Here is a 21,927-nt window from a genome sequence, read left to right as displayed (position 1 = left end):
GCCCCACTTGTGGAAGGTAAGCGGCGGTCGACCCATTGGGTCAGATTAGCAATTACTATGACCCCCAAAAACCCCCACCCCCCAAAAAGTACATTGATGTGATCAAACATATGTATTTTTTGCATATTTTTTAAATTAATAATGGATTTTTATAATGATATGAATACATATACAAAAATATTTATTTATTCATATCTATGGTTCTGTACATTCTGCCATATGTGCTAATGTTTCCCAAACATTATTGAGCCATGTGACCCATTTTACATTAGATAAAGCAGCCCTGGGGAAGACTGAGTAGGTGTAATGCGGAGTGGAGGTGTAGTTATACATGTGAACTTGCTGACATTTGAAGACTTCCAGATGTCTCCACCAAGGTTGCTTCTGGAGAACTGGCTGTCAAAGCATTCCTCAATGATATCTGTCATCCTGTGCTTGTCAATGAATTATTTATTGAGCAACTACATGAATGATTACATATTAGACCTTATTGTGGAACTTTTGTGCCACAGAAGATAAACTTCATGGCAGCCCACCATAAAAAAATTGTGAAATAATGAGAATCACATCTCAGTTTACTCACAAATAGACTCATGCAGTGTGAATTAGCATTAGCAATTAGCATCAGACATTTGACTTTTAGTTTCTTTTCTTTTTTTCATTAACCCATTCATGTTGGTTTCATGAATGGGTTAATGAAAACAAAAGGAAATTATATGGTAACTGAAACCAGAGAAAGAGAGATAGCGCTAGCCTGTTTTATAAAGAGAAGCAACATAAGTTCTTGGTCAGTTACCGTAGTAAAATACTCTATGAACCTAACTTGGTCGGTACAAAGTTGATCTCAATTAACCTCGAGTTTCTCTCTGTCCCTGCCTCCTTTCAGCCACACATGACATTTGATTTCCTCATTCATTCAGTCAGCTGGTGAGTTTTGGCGTAACATAGTTCTGCCTGCTGTTATTTAAAAACAAAACAAACAAACAAAAAACCCTGTCAATAGGCCTATATTAAAAGTCATGAAAATGGTGCATCCTTTTGACAATTGAATTGTTGACCAACTTAATAAAATTGCTCCAATTGGTAACACATGATATAATTAAATTAATCTAAAGTGAATATATTAAGTTTAATGAATTATGAGTTCATTAAACTTAATATATTCACTTCGGATTAGCTTAATTCTGCTTCCCTGCTGCCATGGTGACTCGTCGAATCGGGGCTCCATTGATGCGGTCTTTTTAGAGTAGTGGTGCACAAACTTAACTCTAGTTGAAACTATTCTGTGTTGATCAAACTAACTCAAATCAGCTGTCCTGGTACCAAAAATGCAGAGTTTCCTAACTCAGGGTAGGTCAACTCAGTTCAGGGTTAGTCTCAGAGTTTGTTGAACCTGCTTTGTGAAATGGACCTCTGGACACCTCATATTAGCAACATGGTCACAAGGACGAGTAGGGCTAATTTCATCATGAAAAAATTTGCTCGTTTCTTAGATGAGTCATCTTTAAAAATTGTAACCCAGTCTCTTGTCCTTTCACATCTGGACTATTGTTCAACAGTCTGGTCTTCACAAAAAGAAATGTCAAAACTACTGCTCACTCAAAATAGAGCAGCTCGGCCTGCACTGCAGGGGTCTATTTCACAAAGCAGGTTTAGTGAGAACCCTGAGTCAAGAAATCCTGAAATGTGGGGAAACTCTGCGTCTTCCGTTTCAGACAGAGAGGTAACTGAAACCATAGAAAAAGAAGTAACTCTAGCCTGTTTCATAAAAAGAGGTAATTTAAGCTCTCGGTCAGGTACACACATTTCCTGAACCAAACCTGGTCGGTTGCAGGTGTCCACTGTCCCCGTCTCCTTTCAGCCACACAACATTTCATTTCCTCATTCATAAAGTCCGCTGTAGCGAGTTTTTGCGTAAATACGCTTATAGTCTAGAGCGTAAAGTCCAAACATGGCATGTCCTTTTGACAATGACCCTGTTGATAAAGGTACCGCATTATTGTGCAGGGAATTAAATATTCGTCGTGAGATTGTTATCAGACCGCACATAGATATGCTGACATTTCCGGACAGTTATCTTTTTGAGCAGTATCGTTCCACATCACAGTCCATCACCTACATACACAACTTAATCCATCCTTACATTTGCAACATTATCAGCCGTAGTCATGCGCTCACATCACAGCATATATTGTTTATTTCGGTCTGTTTTTCTTATAATGGTTTGAAGAATGTCTTTATATTTCATCTTAAATCAAGTGCGCTTCTCCCCCGCAGGATTGCATAAATTAAATGAATTAATGAGTTACCATTCAAGAAGTTTCTCCTGTAATATTACTGTGATTGCAAAGGACTACATTTAAATGTACGCATTGACCCGACACCCGAGCAGCGACCTTCTCCCACACCGCCTTCCTCTATGGGAAGCCGCTGCTTTTTTTCTAAAGACATGTTCAAATTCTCAATATGATCGCATTTAGATTTCCAGTTGAGAGGGGGACAAAAAAAAAAAAACACGGAGGCAGAGGGCAGCGCCGTGCTCGCTTACCCGTTGACTGAATAAAATCCAATTTTTATAGTTTTTGTTTTGTTACTTTTGTTTCATAAGCTTAGGTATTGAGTTTGTGTGTTTGCAAAATTATAAAATAGTTTTTAATAAATTCTTTCAATTGTAATTAATGCTCCACTTTGTCGGAAATTATTGAATTGAATATTGTAATCTTTCCCTTGTAACTACTGTTGACGATTTTAATTGTCATTTTGCATGTTTCTATTATTTATTTAATCGTGATATGTGTAAGGATCCCACAAGGGAGTGATGGCTAATGGAGATCCTAATAAATAAACAAATAAACCAATTCTGGTCCTGATTGTTTGAACGCAAAGCTAATATATACTTGCAGAAAGCCGTGACTTATTTATGAAAACGGGATACTCAGGTTTATTGTACCTTCTACCACTGAATGCTTTTCGGTGTAGGTGACTGGCAGAGAAACAAAGATATATCTGTAATAATACATAATAATTTTCATACAAATGAATTGTTATTGGATAATTTCGTTATTTGATGATTTCGCTTACAGTCCAATAGGATGCCACACACAGCACCCTGCTTGTGAATCACTGCGGACCATCCAAATATGGTAAATGGACGGAGTTTATATAGCGCTTTCTGAAGCGCATGCTGCTCAAAGCGCTTTACAATGCATCACATTCAAGGTATTCAAAGGTATAATTTAACACGAAAATAACAATCGGGAGATAAATTCACAAGTTTTGCTCATTGAACTCCATATGTGTTTTGCTTTCTTATGGTTTAATGTGTTTTTGCACCACTGAAGGCGTAGAGGAAAAAATAGATAGAACATGAAAGGAATGTGATTTATGGGATATGTCTCTATCATGGCTTCTCATTATATTATTATTATTATAATAGAAATGGAATGTGTACCAGAAAGTTAGCTGTCTTTAATATTAGAAGATCTGTGAGACACGCGGGCTGATGCGTTATTTTGTGTTCGGTCTGAACACAGCATTATCCTCACAAGGGTCACGGGCATGCTGGAGCCTATCCTAGCTGACTTCGGTGGAGAGGTGGGGTACCGTGCAAACGCCCTGAACTTGTCGCCAGCCAATCATACCATGACATGACAGCCTCGAAAATGAATGGATGAGAACAAGTTAGTCAGGGTAACTCTTATGATTTAAAGAGACTGAACATGACAGCATCTTGTCTCATGTTCATCATCAAGGCGATGACTTGGCTTTTGAACTCAAGAGGCAACACTCATCTTTGCTTGCAGGCACCCTGTGTTATTTCCAGGAAGCCTCTTATATAACCCAGCATGCACTTACATTGTGAATGCTGCATGTGGTCGGGTAAGCCTGTTTTCTATGTGCACCTGGAGTGAACTGAACCATGAGAATTCAGATGAGTATTGTGTGATGGTGCTCAGGTAGGTAACAACATAGGGGACAAAGACCCTCGTCACACAGCTGAACTTATCTGCAGAATGATGGGATATTACAGAGCTCATGCAGTCTTATGATTACATACTGTAGCTCTCTAGCCCTAAACTAAGGAAACATCGCTCATGCCATGTATCAACAGCAAGTCTACTGGAGCCCTCCCTTTCAAGCATATTTGATCGAGGGTGGTGGGAGGTGGTGTGGGGGGTGTACACCAGTTATCCATCCATCTTTATTTAGTTTTTTTTTTTTTTTTTTTTAGGGGGCGGGCAAGAAGGCTGCTCTTTACTCCAGATGCTGCGACACGGAGAAGAGTTTGGGCATATGCATTTATTGCAGGGACTAGTAAAGACAGGTCGACACAGCCCTGCGTGCAGGATGTATGACATGAAGGTACAAATATGAACGCAACGGAGGGATAAACGTCATTTTTGTTTTTGTTTTTGCCAGGATCTGCACATGGACATCAGTGGATTGTTACACGTGTTGGATTAATATGACCACGTCGTCGCATTACCACAAGGCTCTCTTAGGATTTGGGAATATTTAACACACACGATGAGGATCTTTTCCCATATGCGCACGAGAATCATGCTTTACAAAATCCTTGCTTTAATTCTCTTACAAGGTACGTGGCTCACATCGCCGTGCAAGCTGTGCTTCCATCGCGGGAAAACTCTTTCCCTCTTTTCCTAATACTGTCATGTGTTTCCTGTGCAATACAAGGTGTGTTGAGGTGTGATGCTTGGGTCATATCCGAGGTCAGCCCCGGAGGTGTCTCGGGGCCCAGCACGGAGTTGAACTCCGGCGAAGTCGCGGATCGAAAGAATTCTGATGCGGCGGAGCCAAAGTCCAGATCGAAGCGCTGCACCTGCTATTCCTACAAGGATAAAGAGTGCATCTATTACTGCCATTTGGACATCATCTGGATCAATACTCCCGAGTAAGACATCCTTTGTTAAATACGACATACTACATACTACTAAAGTTTACTGCCAAAAGCACACATTTGTGAATTTTTCTTTTTGCGGCACATAAATAGCTGTGAAGCCTGCAAGGCAAACATCTTAGTTAACCGCACCAGAAAGCCTCAGGCCACACAACAGGTCCGTTTTCAAGTGATGGCGACCCCAACAGAAACATCTAAAGGCTATAGTTTGACGCAAGTGACAGCAGTAATTATTTCAAATACACACTCAGTTTTACTCACTGTTCTTTCTCTGACCCCTTAATTTTTAATAGTGGCTTGTATTAACTCTAACAAGGAGGATTTCTAATTAATTTATTGAACAGGTCCAACTCAAGCAACAGAATACTTTAGTATCAAAGAGCAGTGATTCAGAAACTGTGTGTGCACAAAATAAAACGCTTAAATATGAGCATTTCCACAAAGTAATAGTAATAATAATAAAAAAAAATGTTATTTGGAACTCAAATGCCAAAAATTTAATAAGCGCAGTTCAGCTACTCTAGATGCTCTGTCTTCTTCAATGATCGAAAATAAGCGTAGCCACATTGATTTCAATTTTCCCTAGACTGAAGCCAGTACTAGACCGATTATCAGCCGGGCCAATTATTGGCGCAGATATTCAGCATTTGGACAAACATAGGCCTTTAAAAAAAAAAAGAATTCTGATGACCAATAAAGTGTCAATTTAAAACTGTGTTAACTTCAGGGAACTATTTATCTAAAATGTTTGTTATTTATAAGAGATGCTGCTAACCCTGGGAACTCTGCACCTTCTGTTTTCGTTAGAAATGAAAACCAAGATAAGTGAAAATTTATAAATATTTCACATATTTTGAAATTTTTGAACACTTTATTAAATGTAGAAAACAATAGGGAGCTATTTACTTGTTTTAAGTTTTTAAGACAAGCTGATGATTCCCAAAGCTTCCTGAACTTTTTGTTTGAAATTTAAAACTAAGATGCCTGTTGTCTAAGAATTTAAAAAAATATCAACATTTTGCATATCTAAAAAGTTGTTCAATAAACATATGTTTAAAGACATTTCAACGACAATAATTGTTCATAGTTGGAGTTTTAGTTTGATGCCAATTAGTGAAAGGGAATATAAGCTCCAAATATCAGTTATCAGCCTCCTTGACTATTAACTGTCAACATATCAAACACAGCTAATAATTGTTCACCATGTTGGCAGAACTGCTCAAAACACATTGGTAAAGAGCAAACATGAGCAGACAAATTCCCAAGCGCTCAAAGTATTGAAACATTATGCATCTGCGGTTTGCAACTTGGAAAAAAAAAAAAGAAAGAAAAGAACGTATAGCAAAGATTTATATTGGCTTGACGTTAACATGAAGTCTTGCTTCATTAATCACTCAGTGAAACTATATCGTGACGTGTGTTTGAGGCATGTCAATGAACTTGTCTTTCCCACAGGTCTTATACAGTATTCACTTTTGAAAAACGGATCTAACCTGTGACCTTTCAAACATCTTGAACAGCTGTATGGGTTTTGCAGGAAATGCAGTGACAGGGTCTCGATGACTACTGCATGGGAGGATGATGCAGGAATGAATTTATGTTTGCCATGATTCAACCTTAAATCACAGTGGATTTGAGAAAGGATAAAAGGCGGATGCAACTTGACTGATAAGTACTGTAAATCAGTTGCAGCATGTGCACTTTTCTCACTAGTGTCTGAGTGCATGCATGTTTTGGCAGTTGTGTGTTGTGCTACACTTACACAATAGTTCTTTGAAAGGCCCCACAGTAGAGTTCAGTCCTCTGTTAAGGTGGAAAGAATGTACATGGTCTGCATAGAGTTAAAGATGGTAATACAAATGTTAGTATCCCATCATTTGACAAAGGGAAATCCCTCTTTTATTCTGAAAATGTAGTATAGTGGGTTCTGCTCATGTTCTAGGCGTTCCATACTATTATGGGAATCAGTGTTATTTTTGCTTGCGTAAGATGGCTAACTAGCTAACTAACACGGGAGAAAGCGATGCGTCTCGTCTTCGTACTTGGCGGAGGTAATACATATTTCATGGCTCCTGGTAGACTAGGAGACATGGCCGCTGAGCGAGGAAGCCAGAGTACTTACTCTCAGCACAGGATTGAAGCTATAACAATCCCGCCATTTGGCAGCACTGCTTAACCACTGTGCTGCCTGTTAAGATTAAATAAGACATAGAAAGCTCTGGTGTTAAGCAATCTGTTCCTGGATACTCAGCCCTCCATCATTTTTCTCCTGCAACAAATGATAAAGAAACAATCCATTCCAGGGTCAATCTGTTGCCAGTAAAGATGGACATAATTGATTTATTGATCTTTGATAAATATGTCAATTGCATCAAACCAAGAGAACAGCAGTTGATTCAGTCTCAGTTTGGTGCCTGAAGAAGCACAACATGACCTTAGCTGTGGGACATCTTACGCACAGACCTTATTTGTTTATTTATATTTTGGGCAGCATCACTCTGAGTTGTGGCCTGACATGCTGACGTCATGCACAACAAAAGTTTTGTTCAACTTTAGTGTTGTACTTTTTCCCTAAAATTGGGTGATTTGGCTTTGATTTTTAGACATGCCATTTAAAAAGAAATGGAAGGTAATGTCAGTGAACTGAAAGCAAACAGGTGGGTTAGTGGGTAAATAACCCAAATAATGAGTTCCACTAAGTTTTGTCCTTACCACTTTATGGGAAGAGTTACTGCCTTGCTTTGTAGAGGTAACAAAATCACCATTGAGCCATGGTGGGCCACATCTATCACTATCATTAAAATGTTCAAGAAGTTGTTTGCTGGGTGTGCTCAGGTGTCATGGAAATGGTTGGTTCCTTAATGCGGGACACACATAGCCAAAGGACTTAGTACACTTGAGTAGTGACAACAGCTTATCTCCACGGTTGTTGCTTGTCGTCCATTACTGAATCACCATTTTCAGCAAGACAGTCGTTTTTTCTGTGCTCTGTCTTCTTTTGCCAAGACTGCTGTGGGCTATTTCAGTTCCACAACACTCCCTCTTACCGCCTAGCAAGTCAGGACAGATTGACATATTTGAATGTCTTCACTGTGTACTGATATATAGTGAAATGTTTGTATAAAGTCAGTAAGTGTATAAATATTTCCCCACAAAGGGGGGGGGGGGGATAAAGTAAAACAGTTCCTCCTCAAGTAAAATTAAACTTTTAAACCACTGGGAACAGATGAAACAGTGCTTTTGTATTGGCATCACCTTGTATTATTTCAAGATTAATGACTCAGTGTGACGTGAAAGTGGATAATTTCACTTGGTGTCTGGCACACTAGAAAGTAGTACATGTGACATGCAGTGATCTTTAGGTTTGGGTAGGCAGGCAGGCAGTTGGAAATTGAGACGCACACATCAATTACAAATTTGTGTGTCGGTAGGCGAGTGTAGACCGTATCCTAGGGTGACCATATTCTCATTAAAAAAAAAAAAGAGGAAACTCGGCCCGACCTCAAGATACTTATAAATGATACTCAGTTTACCCCAAAATGCCGTACATTCAAACTATTTAGATGCTCTGTATGGGTAGAACATAAAACAAAAGAAAACATTACTCTCTTTTGAAGTCTTACATTTTTTTGTTCTGCAATCTTTTTTTAATTTTTTTATTCGGGGTTCGTACCCATCGCCTCTGGTGCGGCAGCTCAACATTTGCCACTCAGCTAAAGTTCTGGGCCACCGTCTGCCAGTTGCGGTAAACACGGTGCAGTGCACTCTGCCTCCCATTTGCCGCACAACGAAAAACAGACAATTTCATTCATTTATAAAACCCACCAGAAAGGATGTAATAAATATCTCCCTGTAAAACAGTTAAATTCCTCACAAAATCAAGTTAGCAATAGCAATGTCAAACGTCATGTGAAAGAGCCAGTTAATTGAAGCACATCCACAAAGCCAATCTTTCCTTTTGTACCGTTCTTTGTGAAAAGTACGAATAATTCTCAATACCTTACTTTGCTGAAGATTCGGTAGCTAAGGCGTTGGTCTCCCATCCTTCAAAAGCTTACCTTTTACCTCAAAAGAAAGGCGTGAAAATAGTCTTATATTCTATGGAGTGGCGTCATCTTACCGCCGTACCGTGCAGTGTGTTTTGAATTCACGAATGCACTGTGTGAACGTATGTACAAAGGCAGCGTCGAGATCTGCCTATTTGCTTTTATACTTGGAAACTGATTACGCATGCACGAACACACATCGCTACGCGGAAAAGGCAGTTAGAAGCACAGTAGCGATGTGCCTTCAGGAGGATAATTTTTGCAGCATTTGTGCCTTCAGGCTAGAAGAAGTAATGAGTCGTTTTTAATTGAGCTGTAAAAATGACTAAATGTTGTCACTTTTAAACCTATAGGTAGTGTAATGCTTTCTGAAATGAAAACAAATAATAATTAAAATAAATAGAAGAAGCCAAATTATTTCATTTCAGCCTTAGGCAGGCAATCAGTGATGTTATATGGTAGAGTTGTACTCAAGACCAGACTATCCAAGACCAAGATTTGCCCAGAGGCCAGAACTCACAGAGACCAAGATAAGACCAAGGGCCCTATTTTCATGCCCAATGCAAGTCCCGTGTAAAGCGCAGTGTTTTCTTTCTTTTGGTATTTCGCTAGTCTAATGCAGATGGGCGATAGTGTTTGTGCCGTTGTGAGAGGAAATAGAGCCGACTGCCGGCCAATCAAAGCAGGTCCCCTTGTTAATCTACTCAAATTTGCGGTCTATTGGAATCCATGCAAGATAACGGCGTGTGCAAAGTGCATTTACAGCTAAGGGAACCGCAAGAAGAATTGTGGATGATGCTTTAGTGACATGTGACATGGGCAATTGGAGACCGCTTTGTACCCCCAATCGAGCCTCCGTGTGACAACACCAAACCACCACTACCATGTGTCGGGGTGTCGCACAGTCATGGGAGTGCAATTAAAAATAAGTTTAAAATAATAATGATATTAATTAATTCAGCTGCACGGGAGCTGACGAGTTAGCACGGCCGCCTCCCAGTGCAGAGGACGTGAGATCGAGTCCGGCCTTCGGCCTTCCTGGGTGGAGTTTGCATGTTCTCCCCGTGTTTGCGTGGGTTTTCTCCGGGTACTCCGGTTTCCTCCCACATTCCAAAGACATGCATGGCAGGTTCATTGAACACTCCAAATTGTCCATAGGTGTGATTGTGAGTGTGGGTGGTTATTCGTCTTTGTGTGCCCTGTGATTGGCTGCCAACCAATTCAGGGTGTACCCCGCCTACTGCCCGAAGCCAGCTGGGATAGGCTCCAGCGCCCCCCGCAACCTTTGTGAGGACAAGCGGTTAAGCAAATGGATGGATTAATTAATTCAATGAATTTATTTCTACAGTGATTGAGATGGATTGTCCTACGCTGCTGTCATATTTATACAGCCTAGCGCAGTATTTGTACAATATCTAAAATATATGATTTTAATAAGGGATTTGCTGTTCCTTACCATTAATGTTATCTCACCTGGATTTATTTTTTCTTTGGGTACACCGTTTGTTTGATATTGTCCCTGGCGTCTCATTGAATTGAGGACAGAATTTGCGGTCTGCATTGTTTTTTATTTGCATTTTTTTTTTACATAGGAAGTCTTTGTGGTTGAGGAAACTTAACTTAATTACTGTTGAGATAGTGGCCATATCTTGCTCCGGGCTGTCCTCGTTTGCACTTTTGTGCTTAAGTTTAGCACCTTTCATTTCCGTGTATGTGTGTGTTGTTGTTGTTGTTTGTGGTGGTGGTGGTGGTGGCTGGTGGAGGTTAACAACACTACAAAGGTTGCAGTCATTACGGCGGTGATAGGATGTTAGTAACACTTGAATTGATGGTATTAGCTTAAGCGCTTCTACATATGTTCACATTCTTGATGTTGAAGAATAGCAGTTAGGTGACGGAAAAATCCTAGTCTAGCTTGTTCAAGTCTGAGACAAGACCAAAGCAAGATTTTTGGGATTCGAGTCCGACACAAGACCAAAACTTTCAAAATGTGCTCTCGAGACTTGAACGTTACAACACTAATATACTATTTTTGACTTTATTACATCACATTTTCCCGTTTAAACTAAAGTGTATTTTGGGGTGTGGGCCAATGGTAAGGAATCCCTTTTAACATTTAACAAATACACTATAGTGATGCAGTTATCGATGTTGAAAAAGAACATTTCAGATATCTGCAACTACATTCTTCCTATCATTTCTGATATTTGCAAAGTAATTTCGGCAAGGACAAATGACATTACTTTTGTCATTCATGTGTAGGCCTATGGACACCCATATTTTGGGTCCAGTCATAGCAGGAGATCTATAATTCAGTTGCCGTTATCTTCTGTGAATTATGGATATCTGCAACTAAACTATATACTGTATATCTGTGACTCCAGGATGAGATGTCTACATCATTTGAATGATACAATTCCAGCAGTTTTACAATTCCGTATTTAATAATCCTGTTCAAGATCTCTTTAATTCACCACAATTCGTTTTAACTAGGCAAAATGATGTTGTAGATCTTTCTAGCTGCATGACTCACCAATAGAGTTATAAATATCGTCAATTCAGTAGCAGATATCTGTAATTCACCAGGGGTTATCTGCAACTGAATCATATACATATGTACCTCAGTAAAACTTAATTGGAGATATCTAAAATGGGACGTAGCATCTTGAATTAAGGTGAATGGAAGAGTAAACTGGAATTCTGACTGAAATATAGATAAAGCAGTTGTTGCAGACATCCTTAGTTCACATAGCAGATCAACTGAATTGTAGATATTTCTAAGCACAGCCCCCTGCAAATTAATGGCAAAACTTACAACATTTGTCCTTAACGATATTTGAAATGACAATGATAGATAACCAGATCCACTAAAGGTTTGCGTAGCTAACAGCACAGCGCTAACCGGTATAAATTTAGCAATCAGGGAGCGCGTAATTCACTAAGCGCTCGCAGATGGGGAAATTCAGTACTAACTGAGTGTCAACCAGATTGCGTCTCGGTGCCCAGGAGTTTTTGCGTGTACGTAAATTAGTTCATTTGCATGCATTTGGCGGAGAAATTGCCCACCTCTATGCAAATGAGACTCATTGATAAACAGCGTCTAATTCACTAACGCCAGCGCTAATAGCCACACGTCGTTTGAGTGATGCAAACAACGTATATGAAAGGCTGGTGTAAACTTCATCGATTCTGTGAAAGGCTCTCAAGTGATTTCAAGTGACCATGGCAGTAGTGTCACGGAGAGAGCTGCTCCCAATTCACGCAGATCACGCATGTCATTCGTCAGGGGGTGCGGTTATGCATTTTGCGATCATTTTTACGACAGATGCATTAACACTCCGTTTCTACTGTATGCCGCCCACATCATTCTCTAAAAATAGAAAAGATGATCGCACCAATAATTGGTATTTTATGGACATTCAATGGATGAATGAATGACATCGTCGTCATCGTCCTCTCCGTTCGCTACAGCTTAATGACGCTAAATGAGAAAAACGCTTTTGGACCTCTTCGGTCCAACCTCACTTTCTGATAACATCATCTTTCTCGCAACTGTTACTTTACTGCCGTGTTCTTGGCGCAAATCCATTGCCATGTGTGGTAAATCAGGCGCAAATTTGCTTCCAGCTGTCAAACTTTGTGGGCATGTTTGCGCTGGTATATCATTGGAGCAATATCCTTAGTGAATAGGACGTTAACTCATTCACTGCCATTGACGGCTATAAACGTAAAAAATTCATTTAAACTATTTCTATTAGTTCAACATTTTTTCCCACTTTTGTTAACAAGAGTATGATAACCTAGATTTTTTTTTATTGTAGTAGAACAGATATAAACTCTGTGATTAATCGTGACTTAAATAGTAAAGTCATGCAATTAATTACGGTTACAAATGGTAATCACTTGACGGCCCTCATTTTTAATAATCTTTTCTTTATATAAAAAAAAATTATTAAAAAGAAAAAATATATTTTAAAAAAAGAAAAGATTATTAAAAATTAGGGGCATCAGGCAATTAAAATTTGTAATAGTAATTAATTGCATGACTTCACTAGTTAACTCACGATTAATCACAAATGTTATATCTGTTCTAAATGTAAAAAAAAAATCTAGGTTTTCATACTCTTGTTAACAAAAATTGAAAAATATGTTTAACTTTTAGAAATAGTTAAAATGAATTGTTGACGTCTATAGCTGTCAATGGCAGTGAATGAGTTAAGAGGGAGCAAGCTGCGGGTGCAGATGTGGAGCAATATTTAGCACTCTTAGTGGATTTGGCTCAGTTATTTTCAATTATTCAAAATGTAATTATGACTAGACATAAAGACGTTGATTTCTTCAATATTAATACTGGAGATTCAAACAAGCTATAAATGTTACATCCACTTGCCATAATGGACCAATGAATGCTATTGTACTGTACCCCTAAATCCCTTCCCTGTCCATCAGTCATCCAAACTTCATAATCATTACTTCTGAGAGAGCTCAGTATTGTTCATTCGGTAATCTTACCGGTTCGACATGTCATCATCATTGCTCTCTCTCTCTCTCTCTTTTTTTTGTATGTGCGTGACTATGTGCATGTGCGTGCGTGTGTGTGCATATGTGCGTGCGTGTGAGTGTGTGCTCATTAATTCACCTAAAACCTATTGAAAATCCCATATTGTTTAACTAAACCGAATACTTCAGAATCCAGCGAGAGTCATGAAGTTGTCAGGAGACCCGAGGAAGGATCAAAGAAAATAAAGAAAAGTGAAATCCAGCACCGACCAGACATCACCTACTGCCCACCGGGTTACCAACCAGAATCTTTCACCAACCCCAGAAACATCTAAATTCCAACATATTAGGGAGACCTCAAGAGATAACTTTTATATCCAACTCTCTCTCTCTCTCTCTCTCTCTCTCTCTCTCTCTCTCTCTCTCTCTCTCTCTCTCTCTCTCTCTCTCTCTCTCTCTCTCTCTCTCTCTCTCTCTCTCTCTCTCTCTCTGTGGTATGAGAGATTCTTTAAAAATTCCTGGATATGGAATTTGACTTGACTGCACACAAACATACTGTAGGGGAAGGGAAAACTGCTGCTGACTGCTGCACAAATACATTGCAATACATTAAAATCGCATGTGTGGAATAGGAATTAAGCAGACCAATCCATCCATTTTCTTTCTTCTCAGAGGCCCACCATTTTGGCCAATACCGCCCTCTTCTGTTGACTGAAATTGATGTCACAATTGCCCTCGGTTTTGCTTTGCAAAAGTCACGTGTCCAAACCCAGAAAAAAGGTGAGCTGTGACATTTGTAATACAAGTCTGAGGGCAGCGTGAAAGTAGCACTCAGGAACTTTTACACCTTAATAACATATTTTCATAACTCTTCTGATTAAGCATCGACTTAAAACTAGTTGAATGGTACCTTTGCCATGGCCTGAGGGGGTCGGTATAATTTTTACTGGCACTAAGCAACTTTGAAGATGATGCCTCACAAAAAACTACAAATGTGCTGAATGGTTTATGGCATACGTCACTTCCCCTTTTCCCCATTCGTTACAAAGACAGAAGTCAAAAAAAAATTTCCTTTTTTTTCCCCAGAGAGCTCATTTCATTTGGTAATTTTACCGATTTGACATGTCATCATCATTGCTCTCTTTTTATTTTTATTTTTTTATTATTTATATATATTTTTTATACATTTTTATTTTGTATGTGGGTGTGTATGTGCATGTGTGTGTGTGCGTGCGTGCGTGTGAGTGTGTATGTATTAGTTCACCTAAAACCTATTCAAAAATCCCATACCGTTCACCTAAACCGAACACTTCAGAATCCAGTCAGAGTCGTGAGGCCGTTAGGAGACCCGAGGAAGGACCAAAGAAAAGAAAGGAAAGTGATATCCATCACGGACCAGACACCACCCACCACCCACTGGGCCCCCAACCAGAGTCCTTCACCAACCCCAGAAACATCTAAATTCCACCAAATCAGGGAGACCTCAAGAGACCAAAGGAGAGACTAAGGAAAGGAAGGAAGGACAGACGAAGCAGAGTGAGATCCACAGACACCACCGATTCAACGACCAGAGGAAGATTCAGATTGTGTCTGAGTTTCGATAGATGCTGGTGTGGTGGCGTGCATGAAAATCTCCACCAAAGAGGGGAGCCGTCGACCCCCGCCAGGACAGAGCAAGCGCAACACCTCAGGGCCCCCCAGGCCACGGCAGCGCCAAGGGACAACCCCCGGGCCCTAGACGGAAGTCAATTTGAATGTCGACGCACGATTTCTGCTTTCCTGGTGGAAACTGCAAAACAACTGAAAAATTTTGTCTGAGGAGACAAAAAAGAAAAAAGGAAAAGGAAAGCTACCCGGATTAAAGGACAGTCAAGGATCAACATTGCCACAGATATCACTCGCTGGTGTTAGAAAAAAATTACTCCATCCTGCCCTCACTCGTAAACAAGACCCCAAGATACTTGAACTTCTCCACTTGGAGAAGGATCTCATCCCCCACCCGGAGAGAGCACGCCACCCTTTTCCGACTCAGGACCATGGTCTCGGATTTGGAGGTGCTGATCTTCATCCCAACCGCTTCACACTTGGCTGCGAACCGCCCCAGTGAGAGTTGGAGATCACGGCTTGATGAAGCCAACAGCATCACATCATCTGCAAAAAGCAGAGATGCAATGCTTTGGCCACCATACCGGACCCCCTCAACGCCTTGGCTGCAGAATCGGTGACAAAGGGCAGCTTTGGCGGAGTCCAACCCTCACTGGAAACGAATCCGACTTACTGCTGGCAATGCGGACCAAGCTCTGGCACTTGGCAAAATAATTGCCTTGATGCAAATGGCAGAACTCTGTGGGGAGCCTCCTACTCGCAGGCTTGTTAAAAATTCCATTTGCAGCACTAAATCAGGAGCACGCAAAAAAAAACATGAACATTGAATATTCAGCATTTCCATGAAAAATGGGGAGAAATCAGAAAAAATCAACCAAATATTACAAAATATTACAATATTTTAAAGAAAGCAATAAAATTGATAGGCTGCAAATATGCAAATATGCAAATCTGCGGGTGCCGAACCACTATATGCGGGGTCCATTGCCATGCCATCACAAAAGTTTGCTGCACAATTTTGGCTAAAGTTTGGCCACTCCAAGTTTGTTTAATTTAACTTTGATTTCCACAGATGTCCGACATTCCTTTTTTAGTTTTCCATTCCAAAATTCTTTCATAAATACACCTTTTATGGAGTGTATGTTAGCATATACACTAGTGTGTAAATAACCCTCCTGCTTCTGGACGCATGCTTGATGCACAGATAATGCATCCTTTACCATGTGTGGTTCATTGACATGCTCTGTCATTTATCTTGTGATATGCCATCATATATGAAGATATTTGTTTGGGCATGTTTTGCTGTCGTTAAACAAAACAGCCTCTCTTTTGTGGAAACTTGCAGACGCACGGTACCCTATGGAATGTCGAGCTACCAAGGAGCCCAGCGAATCCGACGTGCTGTTGCTGGACGGCCGAGTGAGCACGAGCAGAGAGACAATCAGCGCTGCATGTGTGCTTCTCTCGATGAAGACCGAGAGTGCCATCATTTTTGTCAATCAAGGTCAGTTTCATTCTTTTTCACTCTGTTGTCATTATGAAATCGTCTTACAAAGCCTGCCATTGAAAGAGGAGTAAAGGCCTAAAGGCCCTATTTTCATGCCCAATGCAAGTCTAGCACAAAGTGCAGTCTAACTGTACTCCACCTCATAAAGCTGTGAGGCCTAGGAGGGCGTTGATAATAATGTTGATAATAATGATGTATTCAATAGATTGATTTCTAGTGATTTAGAGGGTTCAATGCGCTTTGTTGTCATAATTATGAATGAAATGCAGAAAATATGTATGTCTGCACCTTAATCAAGTTACACCACCTGCACCACAACTTAGACCTTCTCTGAGCTTGTCTATAGTCTACTTGCAGTCTTCAATTTTTTTAGAAGCGCCGGTGAAACTCTCGGTCTGCCAGATGCCCAGCATGGCGCAGCATTGTCTGCCAAATCCCCTAACATGGTAATCTAGATTTGCCCCGGCACGCAAATTAAGATGCGGCAGTTTTTACGCAAAGCACACCTACGTTGTGTACGAAAATAGAGCTCTAAAAAGTCCAACTGGATGCCACCACTGGAATGGACAGACATGTTCTAGTAATTACAGCATTAGACATGGGACTGAGTCAAACCAGAAATGATTTCAAGAAAAACAAACTTTTAACCCATCCATTCAAAATCCAAATATTGATATACTATGGATGAATGGATTTAAACTAAAATGTATGGTCTGTCAGCAGGGAACCACTTTGATGTGCTCAAGGGGGAATGTTCATACAGCCTTGCACCAACATATACAATGTATTGCAAGAAAAATACTTGGGAATCCAACCGTGGGCAAGAAGGAAACTTACTGAAAAATTATGTGGTGAACTCACTCGTAGAATAGACTGTGAAACTTTGCATGGCAATTTAACCAGGCAAAAAATGCACAGATTTTTTAAAATTTATGTTTATTTCATAAAAAGACATAGTAGCATCAGAGTACAGTTTGCAATTGTTTTAGTCAAGTTTAGTTAGTTTAGTGTAGTTATTTACCTTACAACACAACTCTCTACAGTCACTTTATGCAATATTTGATGGAGCTTTGCAAACTCCACATGTGCATTTTAAAGGGACAGTAATGTGAAAAAACAACTTTTGGGAGTTTATAGCCATGTTAAAATAGTAATTCCTCGCCAAACACATCACTGAAGTGGTGTTTTTTTCCATTCGTCCCTCTATGAGAAATTCTAGGCCATTCTACTCTCCAAGCACCAGCCCCTCCCAACCAGAGAAAACGAGCAGGTGCTCACTTTATGACATCATTAGATGCGGACCCACCCCCGCACCGCCTCTGCGGACTAAACACACGCCCACTTTCTCTGAGACCTGCACGCGCGCAGGATAGTGATAAAAGTAGCCTTTATCAGGAAACATTCTGTCCAAATGAATTCAAAGCAATCAATTATCCTTCACACTTCCAATGCCAATTGGCCGGCTTAAATTCCGTTCCGTGGCTGACACTTGTGTAAACTACAAGTAAAAAATTCTGTGAATGAATGGTGCAGTGGTTCGCACACTCACCCTATAAGCAGAAGGTCCTGTTTTTTTTTCCCCCTCTTTTTTAACCCTCTCTCTTCTTCCCTTTCCTTCCCTCCTCCTCCACTACGATTTCTTGCGGCAAGGAGCCGTTTTGTTTCAAATGTTTATTGAAGAATTGAACATCCATCCAATTTCCGCATTTAAAGAAGGAGTGCTCGAATTGAGAGGACGGGGAGAGGCGGGGTTTTACTGAACCAGCCGTTTTACTTCCGCGTTAGAAAAATAGCCAGCAAAATACCTAATATTTCAGAAAAAATTACATCGCCATGGTGTCAAAGGTAAGATTTAATGATTATATGCCTATAGTTAACTGTGGAAGGTCTTAAAATACTAAATATAATACTTTTAAATCTGCTAAAGATGAAATTCTATTGTAGAACTCCATCTGTCAGCCTTTTCCCCAATGCCAGAGAAATAAATGCGATTAAATGAGGGTTTGAATGTTTGTTAATTCATCATAGCAATCTCCAGATAAAATGTTAATATGCTTCCTGGTGGATATGAGCAGACATCACAGGAACTTAATATGTAGAAAGTACTGTGAGACAATTCCGCAGCATTATTGCTCTTCTTGCTCTGGCCATAATCTCCCCTTTGATCCTTTTTCAGAGAAAGTCCAATGTCTCATAATACTTTTGGAACTTCAGCCTCATGACCTATTACCTCATTTCTTATGGCGGCTTTGAAGTTGTATTTTTTGCGTATGTGGGTGTGCCCGTGATGAGCGTGACCGTATATGCACAACAAATTATTGTCACCTCTTAAGTCATGTCTTCTGTTTATTATTGAATGCATTTTTTTTGGGCATGGCAGTTTCTTTTATATCAAATTAGAGGAATGAAATAGTGCCAGAAATTGCAGATTTTTTTTCTCCATTGATCATATGTATCATGTACAATGACTGTCAAATCATATCGATTGTTTTTGTTTCTGTCTCAATCAAATTATCCACTGCTCAACCCCGTATTGCGGGGCCAATACAGCTTTGGGTTACTTAGCGTAAAGAAAAAAATCTGTCCCTTTCTAAAATTAGTTTTCACTCATGTAGGCTGTACTTCATCAACAAGTCACTGAATTACACTCGCCAATTAGTCTGAAGATCCATGACACATTATCAAACACAATTGCCCCCCTAACCCCCACGTTGACAGCTTTCCCAAACATTCCAGTATGGGCTAGTTGTGAGCTCTCAACACTGATAAGTGTGTTAGCTAATAACTAAGTAGCTCTTCCTACCTTTTGGCTTTGACATGAAAGTGCTTCTGTCTAGTTTAGCCGACAGATTCCGGTTGTCACTTAAAAATGGCAGATCTTCACCCAGTCCGGCTAGTTTAAATAATTTATTTGAAAATAATCATTAAACAATTCATTAAATACATTTTACATTGGAATTCAGTTGTATAAAATTATTGGTCACGCAGCTCACGAAAGGTTGCACTCCACAGACCCAACTAGTGGTGAAGAAATTAAAAAGTGGGTTTTTAATAAACAACTATTGAAATAAGATAGTTTTGACACTAAAGCATAAAAAGGATACCAAAAGAGTTAAGGCCTAAATAAACCGCTTCACATTGAACACACATGCCATAAGTTAAAGCATCAACGTCTTATCATTTCTGCAAATGGAATAGTGATGTGCTAACATTTCTAGCTTGTGTGCTAACATGGAAAAAAGTCACTCCATTGACTTTTAAAGTGAAGGTTTGTTGAGAGATGGGAGGATCTCTTTCTGAATGTTCTAAACGTATGCTTTCTCGTCTGAGTCATATTGAGTAGAATAATGCTGGGCGGTTATCATTCCCATCTCTCACAAACGTCAGAGCAGTCAGGCACTCCTTCAAAAATTTGAAGCAATGTCATTGCATCTTCATTACATCATAAATCTACAGTCCATAGGGGTGTTTAACCTCCTGCGTTGCCAAGCAAATGTTGTGTCTTAATTTAATTTAGTGTTTTTCCATTCAAGCTCCTTGCAGACTGGGCCAAACCCGAGTCTTCACAGAGTCCCGAGGCCCGGCTGACAGTTGGACGCCTCTTCATCTGTTTTCTTCAGGGAGCGGATCCATCTTGCATCTTCAGCCCCATCATTGTCTGTTTGGCTCACTTGCTTCCACAGGTACGCTCGCATTCAAGAAAAGAACTTTAGAGATTGACACTGCCGACATTCCTGAGCATCATAACTCTGGGAGCAAGTTCAGTCTGGCCGAGTGGTTTTAAGAACACTTCAGCAAATTTGATACAGTTCTCCAGAGGCTATTCTCTTTTTTGTTCTCTCCTGATCGGCGTAAGGATTATTTTCACCTTGAAATACATGTGTGTGACCTTATACCATGCTTGATGAGACTCCCTTTTTGTATTCATATTTGCTAACATATTGTGTACGAGAGTTGTCTCTTTTGTTGAGCTGAGCTGCAAACGCTCAATAAACCATGGACGGCTTTTCTGTATAGAAAACAAAATGTGAGTTGCGGATGAAAGTACTGAAGAAAAGTACAAATTCAGAATGCATTATAAGTAATAATAATAGATTATAAGGCACTCTTCTATATTGCTGTGTTTTCTGATATTACGTTTAATGACAAAATTTAAAGACTCATTTTGTAAAACATTTTTTAACAGAAATAATATAAAAGTATATAAATAATTTTAATTATGTAAAATGTGCTGTGTTCTGCTCTGTAACACTAACCCAAACCCAACCGAAATGTGATGGGGTTTTTTCTACGTATGTATTATAACAGATTTCGAGCTCCAATTGGGCCAGCAAGAATTGAGCATCATCATCATTATTATCAAAACCAATTGCAGTCACAACATGCATCTTGGTTATGCCTATTTTATGTATGTTGGAGCCAAATATAGTTTCCCTTCCAAAGTGATGCATATTGCACATACTGCATAAATCTTTTCATTAAAAACGAATGTATTGACTGCCATTGATGGGGAGGTTATGAGAGAATGAGATACCCAGTTGAAATTTTAGGATGGAGCTTTTCCAATAATGAGAAAAATCTGTGAGAGCTTGTGTGTGCAATGTGTGTTGATTTACTGGAGGGCATTATTAATAAATCACCAAACACCTCAGTCGAGATGAAATCTTTCTCTGAGGCTGGTGAAAAAATGTGTTGCCCAAGGCCTCAACAGACTGTCGTAGGACTTTAATATGGAGCTCATCCACAGAAGGATAACAGTAACATACGGTCTGGGGCAAGAATTTCTCTCAACCTAACCAATAATTAAATCATTCCTCTATTTACTACTAGCTCCCTCGTGTCCCCTTTTACAAGCAGCCCATTGACAAATACAAAACAACTTGACATACTTTAATGCCGACAAGTCTTTACGTTGTAACTATGTTTGTGTTGGGTACGATAATTGTGTCACGATGTGGTCTTCTGGAGAGAGGAAAGGGACACTACTTTTAGTGGCTCCTGAAGCTTATACTGGGGTTAGAGTATTGTTATGTATTTATGAGAATTTACAAATGTCTTTTTCAAGGTTCCATCATAACATTTGGTAAAGCATTCAATGTAATGCAAAGAGAGCTATAATAAAAACGGAGCAGATAAACTAGTTGGCAATTGTTGTGTTTTTGTGCATCCTTCAACTTGGATTTGAAAGCAGACCTAAGACATGTTCAAATGAATCTAAGCGGCAGAAATCAAAAGAGAGAGAAAAAAATCGACTCCGTAAATAAGGTCCACTCTACTGGTACAAATCACACTCACTCTTCAGCCACACCCAATTCATCAAACACAAATCATTCAAATCGCACCTGTGTCAA

The 21,927-nt window shown here is 39.7% G+C and overlaps 1 protein-coding gene across 1 annotated transcript; it reads left to right on the top strand.

Moving 5' to 3' along the window:
- edn3b (endothelin 3b) lies at nucleotides 1–21,724 on the top strand. The gene is made up of 5 exons (XM_086069036.1): nucleotides 1–16; nucleotides 4,232–4,597; nucleotides 4,696–4,912; nucleotides 16,415–16,573; nucleotides 20,110–21,724. The coding sequence occupies exons 2-5, from the start codon at nucleotides 4,528–4,530 to the stop codon at nucleotides 20,162–20,164; spliced, it is 501 nt and encodes a 166-aa protein (XP_085925162.1). The 5' UTR covers nucleotides 1–16; nucleotides 4,232–4,527; the 3' UTR covers nucleotides 20,165–21,724.
- The last annotated feature ends 203 nt before the right edge of the window (nucleotides 21,725–21,927 follow it).

The sequence above is a fragment of the Leptonotus elevatus genome, chromosome 2, assembly GCF_054856555.1.
Source record: "Leptonotus elevatus isolate MCC_2025b chromosome 2, RoL_Lele_1.0, whole genome shotgun sequence".
Taxonomy (NCBI): Eukaryota; Metazoa; Chordata; class Actinopteri; order Syngnathiformes; family Syngnathidae; genus Leptonotus; species Leptonotus elevatus.
This window is presented reverse-complemented; position numbering and strand designations above follow the sequence as displayed.